Source organism: Rhinatrema bivittatum, chromosome 13 (assembly GCF_901001135.1).
Source record: "Rhinatrema bivittatum chromosome 13, aRhiBiv1.1, whole genome shotgun sequence".
Taxonomy (NCBI): domain Eukaryota; kingdom Metazoa; phylum Chordata; class Amphibia; order Gymnophiona; family Rhinatrematidae; genus Rhinatrema; species Rhinatrema bivittatum.
The window spans coordinates 60,566,038-60,587,889 of NC_042627.1; the positions used below are offsets into that span (position 1 = coordinate 60,566,038).

The 21,852-nt window shown below is 40.6% G+C and overlaps 1 protein-coding gene across 2 annotated transcripts in view; it reads left to right on the forward strand.

Moving 5' to 3' along the window:
- PDE8A (phosphodiesterase 8A) overlaps window positions 1-21,852 on the forward strand; it is a 399,353-nt gene that overhangs the window by 34,774 nt on the left and 342,727 nt on the right. The window contains exon 1 of one of the 2 annotated variants that reach the window (XM_029575867.1): window positions 9,346-9,458. The exons of the other annotated variant lie outside the window; for it this stretch is intronic. Within the exon in view, the coding sequence (XP_029431727.1) occupies window positions 9,384-9,458 (75 nt within the window). The 5' untranslated portion in view covers window positions 9,346-9,383. Of the gene's footprint in view, window positions 1-9,345; window positions 9,459-21,852 lie in introns of those variants that run through there. 2 annotated transcript variants of the gene reach the window in all.

Genomic DNA, 21,852 nt, shown 5'->3' on the forward strand with positions numbered 1-21,852 from the left:
TCCCCAATAATGCTTATACATAAAAACCCAGGATCCAATTATTAATAGATCAGGGCACCCGCTGCTTTCTCTTAGCCTCCTCCCCTGTTTTTTTTTTTTGTAAGTTTTTCCCTCGCCTGAATCCCTTAACAAGTGCTTGAACACATCACCATATCTCCCTTTCCATGGTTTTCGCTTTATCTTCTCAGGCACCCGGACACCGAGTGGTGCTATTGGACATATCCCCCATGTTACCGTTCCCCCTCCATATCCACACCCAAGCCCCTCACTACCACCGGGTCCAACGTGCAGCCTGGGCTTCTGAGCCTGAGGAGGAATCACTAGCAGGCACATGGTTTCCTTACATCTTGCGACCTGGCTGCAGAGCGAAGCTCCTGCCATCCACCTGCTGCTGCTGCTCATCCTGCCATGCTGGGGCGCCTTCCCCTTGACTCTTAGGAACGGAAGCCACTTGGATGCTGCTTAAGTCACTTCCTCCGCATGCCGCTTTTGCCCTCTGCTCGGGGCTCAGTTGCTAACTCCTCCTCGCTCACTCCCGGCAGCCCCTTTGGGGAGGCGGGGAGTGGAGTCCCACCCGGCAATCCCGACGGTGATTCCTTCGGCCTGCTACCTCCTCTTATGCCGCGGCAGGGCCATCCCCCCCCCCCCTTTCCTAACGCATCAGCAGACGCGTCAGGGTGCCCTGCTCCTCAGCCCTTTCTATCTTTCGCTGCCACGTGGCCACAATATGGCCTCATGGCTGAGCTCAGTGAGGCTCCTTAAATCTTGATTTTCTAGCTAAGCAAGTACACGGTAGCCAGCTAGACAGTGATGTGTCTTAACACATAGCAGGTAATGATACACAGCAAATGTGTTCAGCATTTGAAGAGCACACGTGGTACTTAGTCTCTGATTAGTTCTTGCAAAATGCAGTTTCATCATTACTTCTCTTTGCTTGCCTTCCTTGTGCACACACACGTACTTAAGCAGTTGTGTGTAAGGAACTGCGTCACAGCAGAGTGAGTAGTTGATTAACAGTGATAATAATGAGAATTTAACTTTATTCTTATGCCTATCAATAGCTATTAATTAACTGATGGCCCCCATGCCCAGTCAGTGCATGAGGGAATGCATACGTGTCTCTTGTACAACGGGGCGCTGCACAAGGAAGCACGTCTCAGAGCCCAGGAAGAAAGTCTCTTCTACGCGTAAACCCAAAAGCAAAGCCAAAAAAAAAGAAAGGTGGACCCCGGGGGAAACCCCCAAAACCTCTTATATTGACCACATCAGTGCAGGAGCACAGTCCAGGAAGAAGGTTCTTATGTAAGCCATAAACACTGAGGTGGAGTGAAAGGAAGAAGCGTCTCGGGCATGCAGGAAAACTGAGGAGGAGAAGCCCAGGAAGCAATGTCTCATGTGCATCAAAAACACGCGGGCAAGAATCAAGATGGCTTTGAGCCAAAGCAAGAGGTAGCAAAATGCGTGACAAACCCCAGTGGCCAAATTGTAGTGGCCATGTCAGGTTTCAACAGCAAAAAGCCAAGGGGCTGAAGCTGCACAGAGTATACGTGAGGGAAGGCAAGGTTTTTCAGTTCCCATGCAGAATCAGAGATAAACACCTCCCAGTGAGGTATTTACCTTTCATTTCAGGTCTGAGCTGCCGCCAATCAGAAGGCAGGGTCTAGCATACACAAGGCACAGTTAATCCCCACAACCTCGTAACACACTATGCTATGAAATTGTGGAGGATAACTGCCCATTTGGATTATACTAGTGTGGCTACTTTCTAGCAATTTATCTGCGCAATAAATCAATGTTATAACATGGGTTCCTGCACTAAAACTCGCGCTGCAGTCTGTTGGCTGCCAACGTGCTTGATAAGACACACAAAATGCTGCACTAGAAGGGCAGAAATGTTGGAGACGGCAAAATGTGCCTACCGAAGAGGTGCCCAGTCCTGTGGCAGAGAATTTTATTGCCCTGCAGCCCAGGCTCTTTTGCTGTAAGCTGCTTGTGCTTTGCCTCCTTCTTTGCCATGGATCTGGGGGCTTGTTCTTTATGGCAGTGAGCTGCATAATTGTTCCTTTTAGCCAGAGTCACTCAGGGTCAAGCTGTACCTTGCTTGGGACATGAATTGCAAACAAGTCTGCTAGCACCATGTGATTTCACCTTGCCGCTGTTATTACAATTCTCTGGAGTTCTGGGTCTGGTGACTGGCAGAGCATACAAAAAACAAACACAGCTTACAAATTCCTTTCTTCCTATTGAGAAGGAAGATGTGGGGGAAAATGAAACATTATGCTATTGTGCTAAGAAGGGTTTTATTGGCACACAGAGGTGCCCCCACAAAAGGCATAAGGGAAAATATGTGGAAAAGACCAGGACCGGCTGTAAGGACCGATCACCATTATTCATAATGTATTTTTCTTCAGGAAGAGCTAGATTTTTCCCAGTTGGAATAATCCATTTTTTCTTTTCCACATTGAGCTCACACCAGCACCCAGTTCTGCACCCTCGACTCCTCACCTTGTCCCCTTGTGGTCCCCCTCCTCATGCAAGCCTGTATTGTTTCATCTGCACCAGCTTTATTATTCCCCAGTTGGAATAATCTATTTCTTAGGCACCCATTCCTCCTGTCCAGCAAGTCCTTGCACATCGCTCACGCAACACACATTTCAGTATCCATTTCAAGGATGACATGCGCACGCTTTCTTCAAGCTTAACGTTTTATTATAATTGTCTTGAAAGGTTTTTTTTTGTCAGAGGAATGAATGTAGAGGCTGTTGTTACTACTCCTGCTCTCCTCTGATAGGGTGTTACTGCCTCAGTTACCTCCCTGTTACTACTAGGAGGTGGTGGGTCCTGTGGTCTGCCCCTAAATGCCGTCCTACTGCTGGTGACAGCAATCTGGGCTTCTGAGCATTGCCAGCAGCCCTGGAGTTCATCCCATAAAGTTGGAGAACATTTGTAATCGTGTCTCCTTTTTGAGAACTGAAGTCGGATCTCCCGGAGAATTTACTTTTTGTCTATGATCCCCCTTCTGGCACTACAGTATGTTTGTTTCCTGCAGTACTGTTTGTAAATGCATGCACTCAGTGACTGACTGTGGTGGGCACCGAGAAGGAAACAGGCAAAGGCATGGGAATCAAGCCGAATAGTCACTCTCGCCATTCTTTTCTCTCATTGCCTCTCCTTTCTCCTTTACTGTGTGCCTCTCCCCTATCAGCCTCCCCTTCAGGTCAGGAAAGTCAGCTTTTTTAGGCTGCTTTTAAATCCTAACCCCCTTCTCTATAATAAATACATTTCCCATAGACTCTTGTTTGTCATGTCAGCTTAACTGAGCAGGGACTGGCTCTCATGTGTATCTGTACAGAGCTGCACATGTCTAGTAGTGCAATAGAAATAAGAAGCAGAGATAGTAGTAGTAGTAGCTTTCGGAATGACTCTGTAGCTTTGGTGGGTGCATAAAACATCCTAACCCTCAACCTAATAAGCGTCACTGCTTTCAGAGTCTTCCCAACGTTTCCTGTATAAGTATTGGCTGACAAATCTATAATTCCATAACAGCCTACATTATGAAATGAATGCAGTTTATCAAAACAGCTGCACAACTGTACCCAGAGCCCTTGCTTTCCTGTGGCAGATTTTTCAAGATTCTGCATCAATAATGTGGCAAATTTGCATAATTTAACTTAAAGATTCACACATCTAAATATACAAAAAAGTACATTTTTTTTATTGAAAGCCCTTCACATTCTCAGTTTTTAAACAATATTTAACCTATATACAAATACAAAATCTACCAAGTACAAAAATCAACATTTTATCAAGTAAAGACATATGTTACAAACTTTTAACTGTGAAATGGCACTTTTATTTTGAATTGAAATAGTGCAACCATCTTTTTTATAATTTTCATGAGAAAGTCGCTATCATCGTTCCAAGTATATGAGCTTCTGTGTGCTGAAGCTGCCCCCAACATCAGAAGTTTGTCATGCTGTTCATTACACAGAAAATATGTGTACATATGTTGGGTATGGATTGAATTTGCACAAGTTGAAAACTAGTTAGCAGCAGCCTCAGTCATCAAGGCTTCTATGAATTCATATTAATGCCCTGTCTGGCAGTTGTGGAAGACCAGCAATCGCAGACTTCCAAAACACATCCAAGTCTTTGTAGCTGATATATAGTTGACCATCTTTATACAAAGACGAGATTCTTCTAAGGAGACAACATTCCATCCAAGAATTATATCAATTGTATCTTTGGTTTTAATAAAGAGATCTTTGAGAGATCAAACATTCTTACTGCTTTATCTGTCCACTCCAACTTCACCTCTCCTTGTTTACAAGGGGGAAGATATGGAGCAGGAGCAGAGAGAATGCTGAGAGTGAAGGAAGGCATCCTGTAGCTTTCTTCAAAAGATTGATTTAAGAGGTGGAAAAGCTTTGGGAATGTTGATTGTGCAGCAGGTTGTAAATTAGGTAGCAATAGGCTAATATTGCGCAACAAGCTAATTATGCATTTTCTCCCTTGGCCACAGAACTGCAGGAGGCTAGGGGCATCAATTATAACATATAGCATTGAACATTTTAAAAAATGTTTATTTTTGATGCATTTATTATCCGCCAATCATAGTAACATAGTAATGAATGATGGCAGATAAAGACCAGATGGTCCATCCAGTCTGCCCAGCAATTTGCTTATGGTAGTAACTGCCGCTCCATGTAGGTTACCCCCATGTGTTCTGTTAAGGGTAGTAACTGCCGCTCCATGTAGGTTACAGCCATGTGTTCTGTTAAGAGTAGTAACTGCTGTGCTGTGCAGGTTACCCCATGCATTCTATTAAGTGTAGTAACTGCCATTCTATGCAGATTACCCTCATGTTCTGTTAAGGGTAGTAACTGTCATTCCATGCAGGTTACTCCCATGTGTTCTGTTAAGGGTAGAAACTGCCACTCCATGCAGGGTACACTATCTGTTCTGCCGGTCTGTGCAGGTTACCCCATGCAGAAATGTTCCTCACCATCCCTTTCTTTATGCCTGATCTAGCAGATTACATAATTTAAACATAAATAAATAATTAATTTTACATTTTCCTTTGTATTACATGTCGTCGTTATAATGCAATAAGGTGGTGAGTATAAGTGAAAGTGTGATACCTTTGACTCAACAAAAAAAGATTTAGTAGCACATGAGCATTTGAAATCGCACATGTCCCTTCTTCAGCTCTATGCAGTCCTGAAAGCTCCCATACTAGAACTTCTTTTCTGGTCATTCCTTAAAAGAGATCACAGCCTTCAAGAATTCCAGTTTTCTTCAAGACTAAAAACATTTTAAACATTACATTACAATAGGTTTCTACAGGACTAAAATTGATACAGTGTATTGTCTGGTAGTTTGTTAAAATATTAGAAGCCCTTAAACGTTTGTGTTCACTGTTCATATTCACTACAGCGCTGTAACCCAAACTGTTGTTAACCATGGGAGCCAACTTTTCAAAACGATTGGTCATTCTACTTACCCCAATTTGGAAACAGTGAAGTAGTTGCTCAATATTGCACCCACAAAGCTGGCACCCGTGTTGTTTACCTAAGTTGCCAGCTTTGTGGGTGCAGTGGGGCCAATCCACTAAATAATGTATGGTAGCCTGCATTAATGGTAGCCTGAGTTAACTAATTTGCCATCTGAACCTCTGAAGACATAACCTAAAAATATTTTATTTTCCTTTTAACCAGATCTTCTATCAAAGTAACTTGCAGTAATATATGCATTTTCTTGACTGATACAAGCATTTCAGAACTGGCACTGTTTTCAGATAGCTAAGGTTGCCTTCATCACTTTGGAACTGATTCACTATAGAATGGTAACCTGTGCCACCATTACCATGGGTTATCGTGCACTTTTTAGTGAATTTCAGATTATTTCTTCAGTAAAGATGCACAGTAGAGTATCTAAGAGACCTTCAATCATCTGTTAAAGACAGTTCTACAAAAGAGAATAGAACTTTGTGTGCATACTTTATTTATTTGAACCTCCTACTACCTGGAAAATAAATACTTGGCATGCAGGTTTTAATGATGTGTAAAGTTATTGGACTTGCAAGATTTAATTACTTACAAAGAAAATGCAGTAGTAGCAGCCGTAAACCAGAATAATTACATCCTCAATGAGTTTCACAGTTATGTAATGTGCCATAGGTCATGTAAGTGTGCATGGGTAAGTGTGCGCTTTTCCTTCTCTGCTTCTCTTTAATCTGTGAGGATGATGTCTTGTTAATTCATTTTGAGGAAGACAGAAGATGCAAGTGCTTTCTTAATATTAAGATGGCAATATGGTCTTCGCTTAATTCTCGGCCTCTTTTTGGCTAAGGTCAAATGGCAGGCATGAGCTGAGGATGGTCCCTTCTTGGCCCTTTGACTGAGATCAAGAACCAGCATGATATAAAGAATAGATGCCTTGCTACCCAATCCTATTGGGAACTTGTAACCATTCGGACTGTAGTCAAAGCAGAATTAAACATCCAGAAAAAGAAGAAGCCAGTCTTAATTCATATTTTTTATTTTATTTTTAGATATACTTTTATATTTAAATGAAAACCACATCATGTAAATTAAATCTATCAAACTTTGTATGTATCAATTTACACAAAACAAACCCCAGAAGAACTAGAAAAATATTAATAACATAAATAGTCCACATTGAGGGCCCAAGAGCCTTTACAAAGAAAAAAAAATCCAAATACTTAAACATCAAAGGCAATATTCAAAAAGTCTTAATTTAATATAAAAAATATTAGAAAATGTTGAGTCTTCTGGATATTTCAGAAGTAACCAAAGCAAGTAGTACAACTCATCCTTTTTCTATTAAAACCTTAGAGGGCAATTTTCACAGTGTTATTTATTTATTTATTTATTTATTTATTTATTTAATAACTTATATACCGTAAATCAAAATTACTAAGTGGTTTACAAAAAACATTCATAAAACATAAATAATAAAACATAAACAAGACACATGTAAAAAATAAAATACCTTATCTCTAACTGACTACATTCATAGTCATATTTGATCTATAATCGGTACTGGCCTTCTGTTCTTATACATCAATACACATCATAAAATTTGCTCGCTACTGGGATCACATTAAGCATGAGCCTGAGAAAATAGAAAAGTATATAAGAGTTTCCTAAATTTTAGCAGAGAGGACACTTCCTTTAGACTTCAGGGGAGAGAGTTCCACAAAACAGGGCCCTGAACTTAAAAAAGTCTCTCCTGAGATTCATCAAGACGAACAATCCTAGGGGAAGGACTATTCAAAAGCATTTGGCTAGAGGATCTTAAGGTTCATAATGGACAGTATAATTTCAGGGCCGTATTAAAACTCGGGGGAACAACACCATTCAAACCTAACATAGTATCTTAAAAGAGATCCTCCATTTAACAGGGAGCCAATGTAAACTCTTCAAAACAGGTGAGATATGCTCGTCCATCAGCATCCCGGTAATTACCCTGACAGCAAACATTTGAGCATACTGCAATGCCTTCTGGGATTTTTGGGGAAGACCCAAGTGCAGGGCATTCATTCCAGAGCTCCCAAAAATAAAGGGCAAGAGAATGGGTAACAGTTCTTAAATTTGACTTGCTTAAGAACGGCTGTAATCTACGAAGCATATGAAGTTTAAAAAACACCCCTTTCACAACTCTTGAAATTTGAGGCTTTAGTGATAAGGTAGAATCCATAATGAAACCAAGATTCCTTGCTTCGGCCACTATCGGGATTTCAACCCCATCCAAAATCAAAGATTGCGGTACCCTCATATCAAAGTAGCTTGCCAGATATAAAATTTCCGTTTTAAACATGCTTAAAAGGAGTTTATTATTTGCCTGCCAATCCTAAAGAGATTTTAAACAGTAGGAAATCCTCTTGTGTGAACAATCAAGTGATTCAGAGATGGGCACAAAAAACTAGATGTCATCAGCAAAAAGACGATAGCCAATGTCAAGCTGTGATAAAACTTGACAAATTGGGGCAATATACACATGAAACAGTACTGCCGAAAGGGCTGACCCCTGAGGAATCCCAGTGTCCAAAGCAAATTCATCAGACCCATGACCAAAGACATATACTGATTGGGAATGATTACTTAAAAAAGAAGAAAACCATTTTAAAACAGTTTCCTATTCCTAAACTTGATAGACGATTAGTAAGAATAGAATGGTCAGTGGTGTCAAAGGCCACAGTCAGATCTAAAAGTACAAGAAAAAACCCAGTACCACAGTCAAATCCACGTCTAAAAATATCAAAAAGAGACAACAAGAGTATCCGTTTATAATTAGCATCTGCCTGTTGAGATCATAAGATGGAACTACTTGTATTAAGGGTGTTTATGAAGATTTCTGAAAAACAATAGCACAATATCACCTTGACTTGCAGACAATGGACTGGTATATTTAGAACAGTAAAAAGTCATCATTATATACCTAAGAGCATCCTTAGTGGCGACATAATGATACAGAACATAAACCAGTTTTGTCAAGATTGTCAGTAGCCATCATTTTCTTGTGCGTCCTTAATAAGGAAGTCTCCTTAAAACAGAGTGTCCTAATTGGACAAGTCCCACTTTGCGCAGTAGTGGCATATGTGAAGTAATAGGCACTTTTTTAATAAATTTAAATATTCACTTTAGCTCAGAAATGAAACAGAAACTTTCAGACAACTGAGCTTGCTGTTGCTTCTGCTTTTCTAACACCGCTCCTTTGAGTCTTTGTTATTCAGTGCCGATTGATTTATTATGCTATCACATGGGAGGCTATCCTTTAGAGTGTTCCCGGCCTCCAATAGGACTGGAAAATTAATTTAATTTTCATTTTGAATGAATTACTGTTGCTCCTTCATGCTAGTTAAATCCCTTTTAGCTAGGGACGTGTGTAACAATTATTTGACAGTATTAATTATTTGACAGAAACTCTGTTTATTGTAACGCCTTAACCGCGACAGTTTTGTTCTTTGGAAACCGACCTGATTTGATACTTGTATTAAGAAGGTCGGTATATAAAAATCCTAAATAAATAAATATTGATTAACACTACTAATACCTGTCAGATCATGCGTCGTGACCTGTAAGGTGTTTATTTTGTTTTCTAAAATAAGGATTTTCTGTGTGGAGGAATATTCCTGTTTGCAAAGGTTAAAGGCCTGGCAGCAGTGTGGGAACGATCTTAAACCCTCTTTTTATCACTTGCCAGGCATAGGCCGGCAGCTGTGCTGTAAGCTTCAGCAGTGACTTCACCGGTGACCTTCAGAGATCACCCGTGATAGAAAAGCAAATACCACGCTATGCGTGTGAGAATCAGACCGAGAACCCACAGTAAGTTAGAGGTCATATGATAAACATTTCCAAATGAGTGGAATCTTTACCGTTGAGACAAAGAGAGGCAGAAGCGTGTTATCTGGCGTGAAGACGAGGCAACATGAGGTAGGAATTTAACTGAGAACTAGCAGCAAAACCTTTTGAGATAATTCAGTTGGCAGCAAAATCTGACCTTATCATTAAGATCACTCTTTCCTCTTTTGATTTGTGTTTTGATTCTTATTATTAGTGTCTAAAGTCTTTGAAAATCCTTTCCTACCTTTCTGAATGTAGGTGAACTGAGGTGTTGCTGTACTGATCCTAATTATAACCTCATGCAGATATCACAGTGATACAATTTAAAGTGTAAATACAGCAAGAATTACAGAAGAATTGACTAAAAGAAGGAGTATTAAAAAAAACCAAAACAGGGCAGGGTGTGATAAAAGATGCACACACTTTGTATTCCAAAAAGCATACAAATCGTAAGAATATGGTACCATAAAAGAAAGAAGTTCTAGAACAGGCAAACTGCGTCTCGTTGCATTTGTACTACTGCTTTATTTCCCTGGTTGTGAAAAAAAACCCATGAAATGTGACTTTAAAAGGGAATGGGGTGGATATAAAAGGAAGGAAAGAAGGGTGACAGGAAGGAAAGGGAATTGCATGTCTTCTTGTGAGTCATGGTGTTGTTTGGGGAGAGGGGAGAGAAAAAAACATAGGCTTGTTCAAGTACTTCTTTTCTTGCTTTCTCCTCTGCACGTCAAGCCTACGTTGACTGAAGAATTCTGCGCCCCCAGTCACCCAGCTTTTCGTGTAAAACAGGACAGCCTCCTTGACAGAGATGTTTAGTTTTACATAGCTTGTAAAAAAAGACAAAAAAAAGAAAGAAAGAAATGCAAATACTTTGAAATTATATCTGCTAGTGCATTCTGTGTGGTGTTAGTTTTGATTGTGGCAGTGAAGTGATAAATAAAATACGTAGCATGAGCGCAAAATGTGACGGTGCCGTACCTATGTCAGTTCCAAGCAGGAAGAGGGTTAATTAAGCCTTGCCAGGGTCTCTAATCAGTGGCATCAAGAAACAGTGCAGCAGTATTTTTTTTTTTTTTTAAATACTCTTTATTTAAGAACATCATGTTCAAAAGTAAGAAAGATAACTATGTTTCTGGAGAGGTAGTGGTAACCTGAAGTGTGACAGAATTTGAAAATGCTTGGGATGAGCAGAGTGCATGGTGGGGAACAACAGGGATGTACTTGGGATAATTTGTAAAGAGTGATGGTAGGAGAAAGGTTGAGAGGTTATTGGGGGGGGGGGGGGGGGGGGAAAGCTAACATTGGTTTAAGCAATGGAAATGTATGTGTTCAATTATCTAATTGGTAGAAAACCAGATGAAGAGTCTCAGTCTGGGCAGACCGGATGTGCAACACAGCATGACTAGTTATGTACAGTCGCAGTGCAGCCCTAGCAGTACAAAAGCAGGAATAGTCTAGTGGTTAGGGCAGTGGGCTGTGATCCGGGGAAGCCAGGATTCAAATCCTGCTGCTGCGCCTTGTGATCTTGGGCAAGTCACGTCACCCTTTATTGAGTCAGGTACAGATTGTAAGCCCCCTGTGGACAGGGAAATAATTCCAGTACCTGAATGAAATCTGTGTTGAAGGGGCTGACTGATCACAAAGGCAGAATCTAAATACATTTTAAGGGGAAAAAAGAAAAAAAAGCAAAGCTGTCAAGCCCAGTGTCATTCTTGTTAGACAAATAAATTCTGTACTGAGACCCAAACTTTACTGGAGCTGTTGATCTTAGATTTTAGGAATAGGTTAATGTCTCAAGTGTCACAGATTCTCTTACTTGGCCAATCATCTTCAGATATCTAAAAATAGGCAACTGTATGCCTAGCTGTGTGAATCTATTGAGTAACCAGACATTTCATGTTGTGGGTAAGGCTGCAGTAGTCCTAATGTCCAGTAACGCAGTGAATGGACTCAACACTATCCAATTCCCCAAACTTTTAGAATTTTCACTCCCTCTTCAAGACCAGAACTGCTATACTATTGTAGAAGACCAAAACATGTACAAGTATGATCCAGTTCCTCCAGATCCTCCTCTGACAAACTGAGTCCTGGGCTGTGTCAAATTTAACAAAGAATGCCGGATATCTTATGTAAGAGCGGTTCTTTTCTTCTGCTGCAAACGGATCTATTTTATGAGCTGCAGTCCAGATATCTTGCCAATCTAGGTAACTAGCAAGTCCCTAGCTTTAATAAGATGCTTGAAGTATCCAGGCCATGGTATAAAGATGGGGCTGGTCCTTGTCTGAACTGGGGGTGAAGGAACACGTGTTTGGTTTCACTAGGTTTGCAGGAAGCCCAGCAGGCATGTGCCTGGTGTAAAACAGATCAGTATTCACATAGCTGAAGAGGATGTTTGGATGGATCCTGAACTGATGCTGCAGATCTTCAGTGTTCTTAAAAACATAGTCATCAAACATAGTCCTGATATAATTAAGGTCTTTGTCAGCAGACCCACTTCAGCAAATTTACTGGGAATATAGAAAAAAGTGGCATCAACTGGGAAAACTTTTCTTCTTTCATTTTCTTTTCTTTTTTATTGTTGCACTTCTTTTTCCTTCCAGCTCAAATGAAACCAGGACTGGGATCTGGCACTAGGAGCCTTTATTTACAATTACCCAGGGATTCCCTAACATATTTGGTCTGGCCCATTGCAGTGACAGTCCAGGGCCAGGGGCCATTCACCAGATCTCCTTTCAAAACCCTGCAATTATGGGTCCTGAATCCATCCACTAGGTGTCACTGTAAGCAATGAGCGCAGCTTCATTCATGTTCTTAATACTTTTGGGCTGAGATCAGGTTAAGACTATATATTTCTCTGTGTACGGGAGAAGAGTTTTCTAAAAATGGCAAGCCATTCAATTATATATTATTTTATTATTATTATTATTGCTATTATTTGTTTTCTAAAAATAAACCACCCAGTTCTGTTGCTGAAAAGGAACAAGCTGTTTTGGCTGACAAAGTTGCTCTAGGAAAATATGATCAAACCAGAGTGTCCATATCAATGTTGTCAAATGTCATTCATCTTTGTGGCTGCTTACCCTACTAACCTTGGAGAACACCCATTATAGGATGCTGATGTCTTCACAGGCCAACCTAAAAAGGGGCCTGCAGCAGGAGAGAGAAAATGATTGCAAGCAGTCTATAAGGAGAAGAGCTTCTGTCAATGTGCTTTCTCTTTGCATAAAGATATCTGTCCTGTCCATTTTCTTGCCACTGCTTGGTCAACCTAGTGGACACTGCTTGCATCCTGTCCTGCTTGATGCCATCCTGAAAAGGCAGGAGGAGACAGGAAGCACCCAAAGGGGATTGAGAGGAGCCCCTTAGGGAGCAATTGCACCTACCTAGTCATGTCCAAGCTGTTCTTTGGTTGTAGTGTTGTTTGTGTAAATTAGGGGATTATTCTTAGATTTATATTAATTCCTCTGTTCTTTGGGGTGAATTATTCTTTGGGAATTTGGAGGAAGGTGGATATATATATATATTCATTCTCCAGGCATGGTAAACCTGTAAAGTTTTAATGTTTTAAACACTTGCGTATGTAGCTAAAGTAGTGAATGCAAACCATGGAGCTAAGTAAATACATAAATCAGTTGAACTCTAGAATAAAAGACATTTTTTGATGCAAGTAGAAGAGAAATTATCTTCACATATTTATTTATTTTATTTATTTGAAACTTTTATATACCGACAACCGTTTGCACATCGTATCGGTTTACAGATAACTTAGAACTATGATAGTGTAACTATCATTTAGGCAAGGCCTTTACAGGGAACAGTTAACAGTTTTACATAAGAACAAGGTAGTTAAATAATGGTATATATATAATATAAATTATGAAAGTACAGAATAAACGGGATATTGGTTATAGCAAATAATATAAAATACTATGTACAAGGTTGTGTTAAAAGGATTAGAGGGGGTACCAAGATAAGGCATGGGGGAGGGAGGATGGAGGATTCAAAATGGGAGGATCCGTGAAGGCATGGGGGGAGGGGGAGGGAGGATTCAACATTATACAACAGTTTTCCAACAGGATAAATTGGATCTTGCAGGTCAGACATTGGTAATTGTTGACATATCCTATCAATAGCCATTTTTTGACACAAACCAAATATTGTTTCTTCATAAAGCATGAGTTTGTTTGAATGCTCCATGTGATGCTGGTGAGGTTAATATGGTAATTACTGTAGGATATACCCATGTAATTCTACTGTGTGCGATGGCCTTGATTCTGCAAAATCCATTGTTTTATGAAAACTTTTGTTTAAAAGATAAAAGTATTTGTGGTCATCACAGGTTCTTTAAGAACAGACAGACAAGCAAGTTAGGTACACATCATGGTATTTTACTTCAGATTATGCCAGGTAAGAGATACAAAGTTTACAAACAGGTTAACTTTGATCTTGACAGTAAGGAACCAATAGCTCAGTTCCCAGACCATGGCTTATTGAAGTCCAGAAACAGGTAAGCCCAGTCCAGGTGTGGGGCAAGTAGGGTTGCAGATGTGATAGGACCCCTAAATTAGGTCCTTGTCATGGAGTATGGCTTGGGAAAAGATTTTGGGTGAGGGAGCCCCAGGATTTCTTTTTGAGTGATTTGGAGAACATTGCTATTTTTGCAGTACCAATGAAGCACCACTAGATGGCATAATAAATGGTTTAAAGAACTTGTATGCTATTCGATTGAGACATTTCTAGATGGAGTACCATTTGGGTAGGATGGTGTATTCCTTTAAAAAGATAAGGGAAGAAGATCCTCTAGGGGAAATAGTTTGGGAGTACATAATGCCTGGTTCAAAGTTTGGCAGGAGGATATTGGAGGGAACTGTCAGATGGACTCCAGGGACCCCTTCTTATTGGACTGGGCCCTGCAGGGGCTTTCCACCTCAGGGAAAGAGGTGTTTCCTCCATGAGGAAACAACCAGGGGGCCCAGCCTAGGTCTCAACATAGGAGGAGTGAAAGAAGTATTTGGCCCCCCAGCCAATGGAGGACCAAGGGAAGGAGAGGCACTTAATTATCTGTGATCTTGATGAAATGTCCTGGGTTCCCGGAGGAAGCTGCATGTTTTGTTTCTCTTGTCTGTGTTTTTGGGAGATTGGGATGGGGGGGGGCAGAAATTATTATGCTAAAAAATTGTTTTTTACTATGACTGTTAGCTGTTTGTTGCTTGATATTCATCAGAACCCAATGTTTGTCGAGTATTCGTTTCTTTTTAATGTTCAATAAACAGTTTAGACATAAGAAGAGGAATGCACCCAGGATGCCAAGGAAGTCCTTGGATACATACTTGGGATTACTGGACCTAGAGAGAGGAGGTACCCTATTGCCCATAAGTCAGTGCATAATGTAACTGCCCTGGTGTAGATGTACCTTAATCGTATGTGGGGGTGTGATATTGTCAATGTAAGACTGAGAATTGAAGGGAAATGTAAGTAACACATTTCTAAAGTCATTGCCGTGAGGAGTATTGCATAGCAATTTGAGAGACTGGAATAATTCGTTTGAGTTTTTGTGCAGCGATTTATTTGATATCGCTAAGGCTGTATCTTGGCTGCGAAAGCCTGTGAACTCTGTATCTCGGTAATCTTTTCTGCCCTTTTCTATCTTGTAAATATCTGTTATACTGGTCACCCCAGAATTAAAAGTTTAATTGTTTGAAATATAACTTGGTGTGAACCTTATTTGGAGTGCATATTAACTACGAGCCACACCATAGAGGCAGTGAAGGACAGGGTTCACAGAAAGGAGACCCAGGTGGATGGATTTCCCTGTGACATCACAAGGAAGAACTCTCTATCCCTCTTGCCACTGGGCCATGGTCTACTACACCATCTGCTCGACCCAAACTTCTTTGAACTGGTACTTGGCTCACACTGGTGCCAGACCCTCTCACATTTGATGTGCCCCATCCTGGAGGGGCTTATACATGCAAGTCAAGTTCAGCATCAGAATGCAGGACTGACATTTCATGGCAAGAAGTCTGGCAGTCTTTAAGTTGATGGAAACACTTTATTTCTAGCAACTCTTTTTCACCAGTCTTCCAACCAGTCTAGTTCCTCGGGCATTTGATTGCAGAGGTTATCAGTGAGGCATTCCCCCTGGGGATTTTGTTCTTTTATCTTGTGTTCCCGGGCTCATCCCCATGTCAGGCTATCCATCCTCCTATCCCAGTTCAAACCCTTTAATGATTACACCTCAAATTACCCCTTTCTTTCTTCATAGGCATTCTCTGAGCATCATAAGCCTGGCTTATTGGGTATTGCTTATAGAAATCATGGATGATGGCAGGAATGTAAGCGTTTTCCACAGGTTTCCAGGAGCCTCTCTGGATCATAGCGTTCCCAGTCGTTCAGCTAACTCAGATGTTCCTAATCCACCTTGAGGCCAAAATAGTTTGACGACATATTTGACATACTCTTGATCCTGAATTGGAGGTGGTGGAAACGGTTTGTGTCCTGAGAAGGGGTGGCCTATGATAGCTTTAATAATGAAATGTGAAATGCTAGATGCTCCTGAATCCATGGTTATAGCTGCAGCTTGAATGCTACTGGGTTGATTTGTTGGATAACAGTACTGTATATAATCCAACCTATTTGTGATCCAGTTTGTGGCAGGGACATTGAGTTCCTTAGAGGTTTAATTGTGAGCCAAACTTTGTAGCTCATGTTATGAAAAGAATCCATATGTCTTCAGCAATTGGCTTGTTGTTGGTAGGAGCTTTTGCTGCACCTAGGTGCTCTTTGAATTTCGGCTGTATTTGGTGGAACTGTTATGCAATGTCCATAGGTAGCTATTTACGGGTGAAAATGGAGATGGAATCTGTAATTAGCAATGAAAGATGTCTGATAAGTGGAAGAATACATGACATTTTTATATGAGAACTTGGCATAGGCTAGGAATTGGTCCAGTCATCCTGGTGATAACTGAGGAAGGAATAAAGATGTTACTCTAAAATCTGATTGGCTGTCACTTTGGCCATCCATTTGAGGATGATGGGCAGAGGAAATGCATAGCTATATGTCCAAACAGTCAAGATGTTTCTTTCCAGTCCAAGGCATTCTTCTCTGATAATCCATGAAATTGGAACACATGCATGAAAAGGTCCTATACCATTGCTTCTGCCAACGTGAACTATGAGCAAGTTTAGGAAGGAAGCCATGTTTTTGAATTGGTCTATCACCATCAAAATGACTGAGCTTGATCATGGAAGGTCGGTAATGCAATCTAGGCTTATTGCTGTCCAGGGTCTCTGCCAGCTGAAGGAAGCCCATGGGTTTTGTTCCTGTGGTGCTTTGATTTGGGTACAAGTTTCACAGAACTGGAAGTACTTGACAACTGGGTCACCTAGTGGTTAGAACAGCAGGCTGCGAGCAGAAGACAGGTTTCAAATTCCACGGACACTCATTGTGATCTTAGGCAAGTCACTTCACCCTCTGTTGCCTCAGGTACAAACTTAAGGCCTGATTTACTAAGGCTTTTCTCCCATTCTGTGTATATGGGAAAAATGCTTAGTAAACGAGGCCCTTAGATTATAAGCGCTCTGGGGATAGAGAATGCCTACACTACCTGAATGTAATCCACTTTGAAGTGACATGAAAAGTGGAATATAAAAAAAGGTATTAGGCTAGCAGACCAAAGTTCCCTACTAACATGGAGTCATGGTAAATACAGAATGTTTCCAGCATCCCAGGTGGAACATAAAATTGATTCTGGTTACAGAGCAATCCCCTGCTCTCTTCCAATGATCAAACTGTGTTGGTGTGCCTATGTTTTCCCAACTATGCATATACAAACAGATCCTTTTGTTTCCCATGGGTTAGGTCAAGGATAACAAATCTGATAGAAGGGAATCCCACATCAACTTAAAGGGGGGGGGGGGGGTGTCAAAATATAGGGAGGCAGGATTTTCTGTTCTGGAGAGCTTTCTGAAATAAACCATCAGCTTTCCCATTTTGATTTCCTGGATAATATGAAATCTGGAATTTGAAACAAACAAAGAAGAGCCCTCAACGTAATTACCAGTGTTTGAGGGTCTTGGCTTGAACAGAGGTGTTCTAGGTTTCTGTAATCTGTCAAGACCTGTACCAGATGGATTGTTCACTCGAGGTGGTGTCTCCATTTCTTGGCTTTGATGGATAGGGTTCTTGGTTCAAGGTTATATAATGGCACTCTGCATATAAGAGATTTTCTGAAATGTAGGTGCAAAACTGCAGTAGGGACTCTGACATTTGGACAACATGATGCCTATGGCCACATCTGAAATATCTATGATAAATGGCTGCATAGGCTCAGGATGAGCCAGAAGGGGAGCTGATGTAAATGCTCTTTTTAGCTGTTTAAAGGATTACTGTGCTGCCTGAGTCCATCTGAAGGTAACAGCCCTCTTTAGCTTAAATATTATGCATGCTACAATAGTGGAAAAGTCTTGCATGAACATCTGATAAAGTTAGCAAAGCCAATGAAACACTGAATGTCTCAGAGGGAATGTACCACATGTGCTTCTTTTGCTCATCTGTACTTCTCTGGATAATATGATGTACCCCAGAAGCTCTACCAATTCTTGATCAAAAGTAGCATTTCTCTCCTTTTCATGTAATTAGTGAATTTTAGCCATTCCAACACCAATGTTACATGCTCTGCATGCAGCACTGAGTTCTCTAAGTAAATTAAGTATTGTTCAGATAGGTTGCAACACAAAGATCTAGGATGTCCCTGACCATATCACTGAGCAGCATCTTAAAGATGGCAGAAGCACTGGTAAGTCTGAAGGGAGTGACTTTAATGGATTCGACTGTGATTTTTCATGCATTTCTTGGCTTAATCCTAATGAGGATGCATGTTCCTCATAAATTCAATTTTGTGAAAATTAGGATGGATTGGATCCTGCTCTCAGTACTCTTGAAGAAGTAATGAGAGCAGATGGATTTTCTGTTGATTGAAATGGATTTGTAAGTATTATTTTTCTGGGAAATTTTGTGATTTAAAGCTTGGGAGAAAAGAGAGATTGTGGCATAAATTGATATTTTCTGTGTGTTTTATTTAATAGAATAAGCTAGATTAGGTGTTTGATTTAAAAAAGAAAATTAAGTTAATTTTCAGTATGTGTTTGCTTTAAAAAAAAAAACAAAACAGAACTAGGTTAACTTTCAATGTCTTTTTTTTTACCCTACCATCCACCCCAACTCCCACCCACCCGAGGCACACTGCAGCCCTTATCAATAAATTAATTGTTGTTCCTTTGCAGGTCATTGCAAACTATTATAAAATACACAAAGACATTTAAATGACTTTACATTAGACTAAACAACCCTACTCCCTTAGTTCATTTATTTATGTAATCAAACATATTTTGCAACTTCCATACTTGTATGTTCAATATGGATTACAACATTGCAAAATACACATACATAAAATAACATTATTATCAAATAAAACATCAAATAAATAACATCAGCCAGTCATTATATTATGCATATACAATCTTAATTAACCACTCAACAATATTAAGGTACAGATGGGGGCTTCTAGTCTTTTTGGGTACTTGCCAGGTTCTTATGGCCTGGATTGGCCACTGTTGGAAACAGGATGCTGGGCTTGATGGACCCTTGGTCTGACCCAGTATGGCATTTTCTTATGTTCTTACCGGTGAGAGGTTGTATTTATGCGCTCAATGCAAAGGGCTCCTGGCTCTTAGAGAACGAGCCCAATCTCTGGAGGCTAGAGTAGCAGACCTGGAGGAGTTGAGGCAGAGAGGTATATAGAGGAGACCATCAGGGACATAGTAGTAAAGTCCCAACTTCAGTCTGGCAGCCCCTGCACAGCCTTGGAGGAGCAAAGTTACCTGGAAGGACAGAATTACCTTGGTGTAGCAGGAAGTGATCCTGCAGCTAGGACCTGCTTTCCAAGTGATACAGCATCTTCTTGCACAAAGAATGCCAAGGAGGAAAGGGTTAGGGGGGCCGTCATAGTAGATAATTTGATCATTAGGAATGTAGGTAGCTGGATGGCTAGTGAACGTGAGGATCGCTTGGTAACATGCCTGCCAGATGCAAAAGTAGTAGACCTCATACTTCACTTAGATATGATTTTAGACAGTGCTGGGGAAGAGCTGGCTGGATCAAATTGATGGGGGTGGTGTTATATATTAAGGATGGCATAGAGTCAAGCAGGATAACGATCCTGCTTGAGACTAAATGCACTGCGGAATCTTTATGGATATTTATTTATTTATTTTTTAGTTTTATATACTGTCATTTGGTAATGCCATCACAACGGTTTACATATTTCAACAGGGGATATTAGAAATACGTATTTCAATAAGGATAGAAATTCCATATGTGACGGGGAAGAGTATAGTGGTGGGGGTTACCTACGATCTTCCTAGCCAGAATGAATAGACAGAAGATGAAATGATAAAGAAATCAAGGAAGCTAAAAAATTTGGCAACAAAGTAATAATGGGAGATTCTGGAGGAAAGTTCAAGATTTTGTTCAAGAATTAGTAAGGATTCAAGCTGACTGTGATCCAAAAATTATTTTATTTATCTTCCCAACATAAACTGCATCTAGGAAAAGTAATAAGTTGCTTCCTCAGACTTTTATAGCAGCCAGGTGAATGATTGCTATTTGCTGAAAAAAGGTGGATCTCCCTGATTTTTTACTTTTTTATAAAAGACTCTTGGAATGCTAACACGTGGAAAAACATGGCAATAGAGATGGATTGCCTATTTTTAAAACAATATGGAAACCATTTAAGCAGTGGACGGGAGGGGGGATGTTTTTTTCTCTGGGGTTATATTGGACTATGACAAATAGATGATGGTTATATTGTGTATGATGATTACTTATGGAAAATGTGAATAAAGTTCATATTAAAAACCAATAATAATAATGGGAGTTTTCACTTAACCCCAAAATTGACTGGGCAAATGTCACATCAGGACATGCTAGGAAAGTACAATTTCCAGATGAAATAAATGACTGCTTCATGAAGCAGCTGGTCCAGGAACTGATGAGAGGGGGAGCTGTTTTAGACCTAATTCTTACTAGCATGCAGGATTATGTGCAAGAGGTAATGATAGTGTGGCCATTTGGCAATAGTAATCAAAACACAATCAAATTTGACATAATATTTATTTATTTATTTGTATGTTTTTATATACCGATGTTTGGCGCCGGCCTTCACTCCGGTTCACAGGTATAACAACAGTTTACATGAACAGTCGAAACGCTTTATATTAATAACTATGGGAGACGGCGCAGGTCTTCTCTCCGGAATCCAAGAATAACAATGGTTTACATGAACAGTCAAACATTTTATATTAATAACTAGGGGTGTGAATCGTGTGATCGATCATCTTAACGATTGATTTTGGCTGGGGGGGGAGGGAAATCTTATCGTCGTGTTTTTTTTTGTTAAAAATAGTTAAAATCGTAAATCGGGGGAGGGCGGGAAAACCGGCACACCAAAAAAACCCTAAAACCCACCCTGAACCTTTAAAACAAATCCCCCACCCTCCCGAACCCCCCCAAAATGTTTTAAATTACCTGGAGTCCAGTGGGGGGGTCCCGACGCGATCTCCAGCTCTCTGGCCACGGCTGCATTGAGAAATGGCCCTTTGCCCTTATCATGTGACAGGGCAAAGGTAGCGCCGGCACCATTTGGTTCCTGGCTCCCGACGTCACGCATTCAGGAGATCGCCCCCGGACCCACGCTGGACCCCCAGGGACTTTTGGCCAGCTTGGGGGGGGGTCTCCTGACCCCCACAAGACTTGCCAAAAGTCCAGCGGGGGTCCGGGAGCGACCTCCTGCACGCGGGCCGTATTGCCAATCTTCAAAATGGCGCCGGTGCTACCTTTGCCCTCACTATGTCATACGGACCTCATGGTGTTTAAGGCTCTAAAATTATCAGGTAGAATAAAATCTCTGGTAGCAGATGAAATCTACCCATTAAACAATTGTGTCATCTGGGGAACCATCAAATCTAAGCAAAAACAAAAAGTTTGGCTTTGTGTAAAATAAAGCAGCTTTATATAAAATAAAACTGACTGTAAATTTAAGAGCCTAACAATGCAGCAGCCTAACTATGCAGCATAAAATTGGCTTTTGTGAAATAAAATCTGGCTCTATGTGGAAAAGCGTGGCCAAAGAGTCAAGTTTCAATAGCTTTTCTAAAAGCCACCAAATACTGGAACAGCCATATTTCCTTAGGGACTAAATTCCAGAAGGATGGGGGCAGCATAAGAGAAAGTTCACTCCCTTGTTGAAACCATTTTAACTTCCTGTAGCAGTGGAATCCTCAGCAGCACTTCCATAGATGATCTCTGTACTCAACGCACAATTAAACTCTGTAATTTGTTGCCAGGGGATGTGGTTAGTGTAGCTGGGTTTAAAAAAAGGTTTGGATAAGTTCTTGGTGGAGAAGTCCATTACCTGCTATTA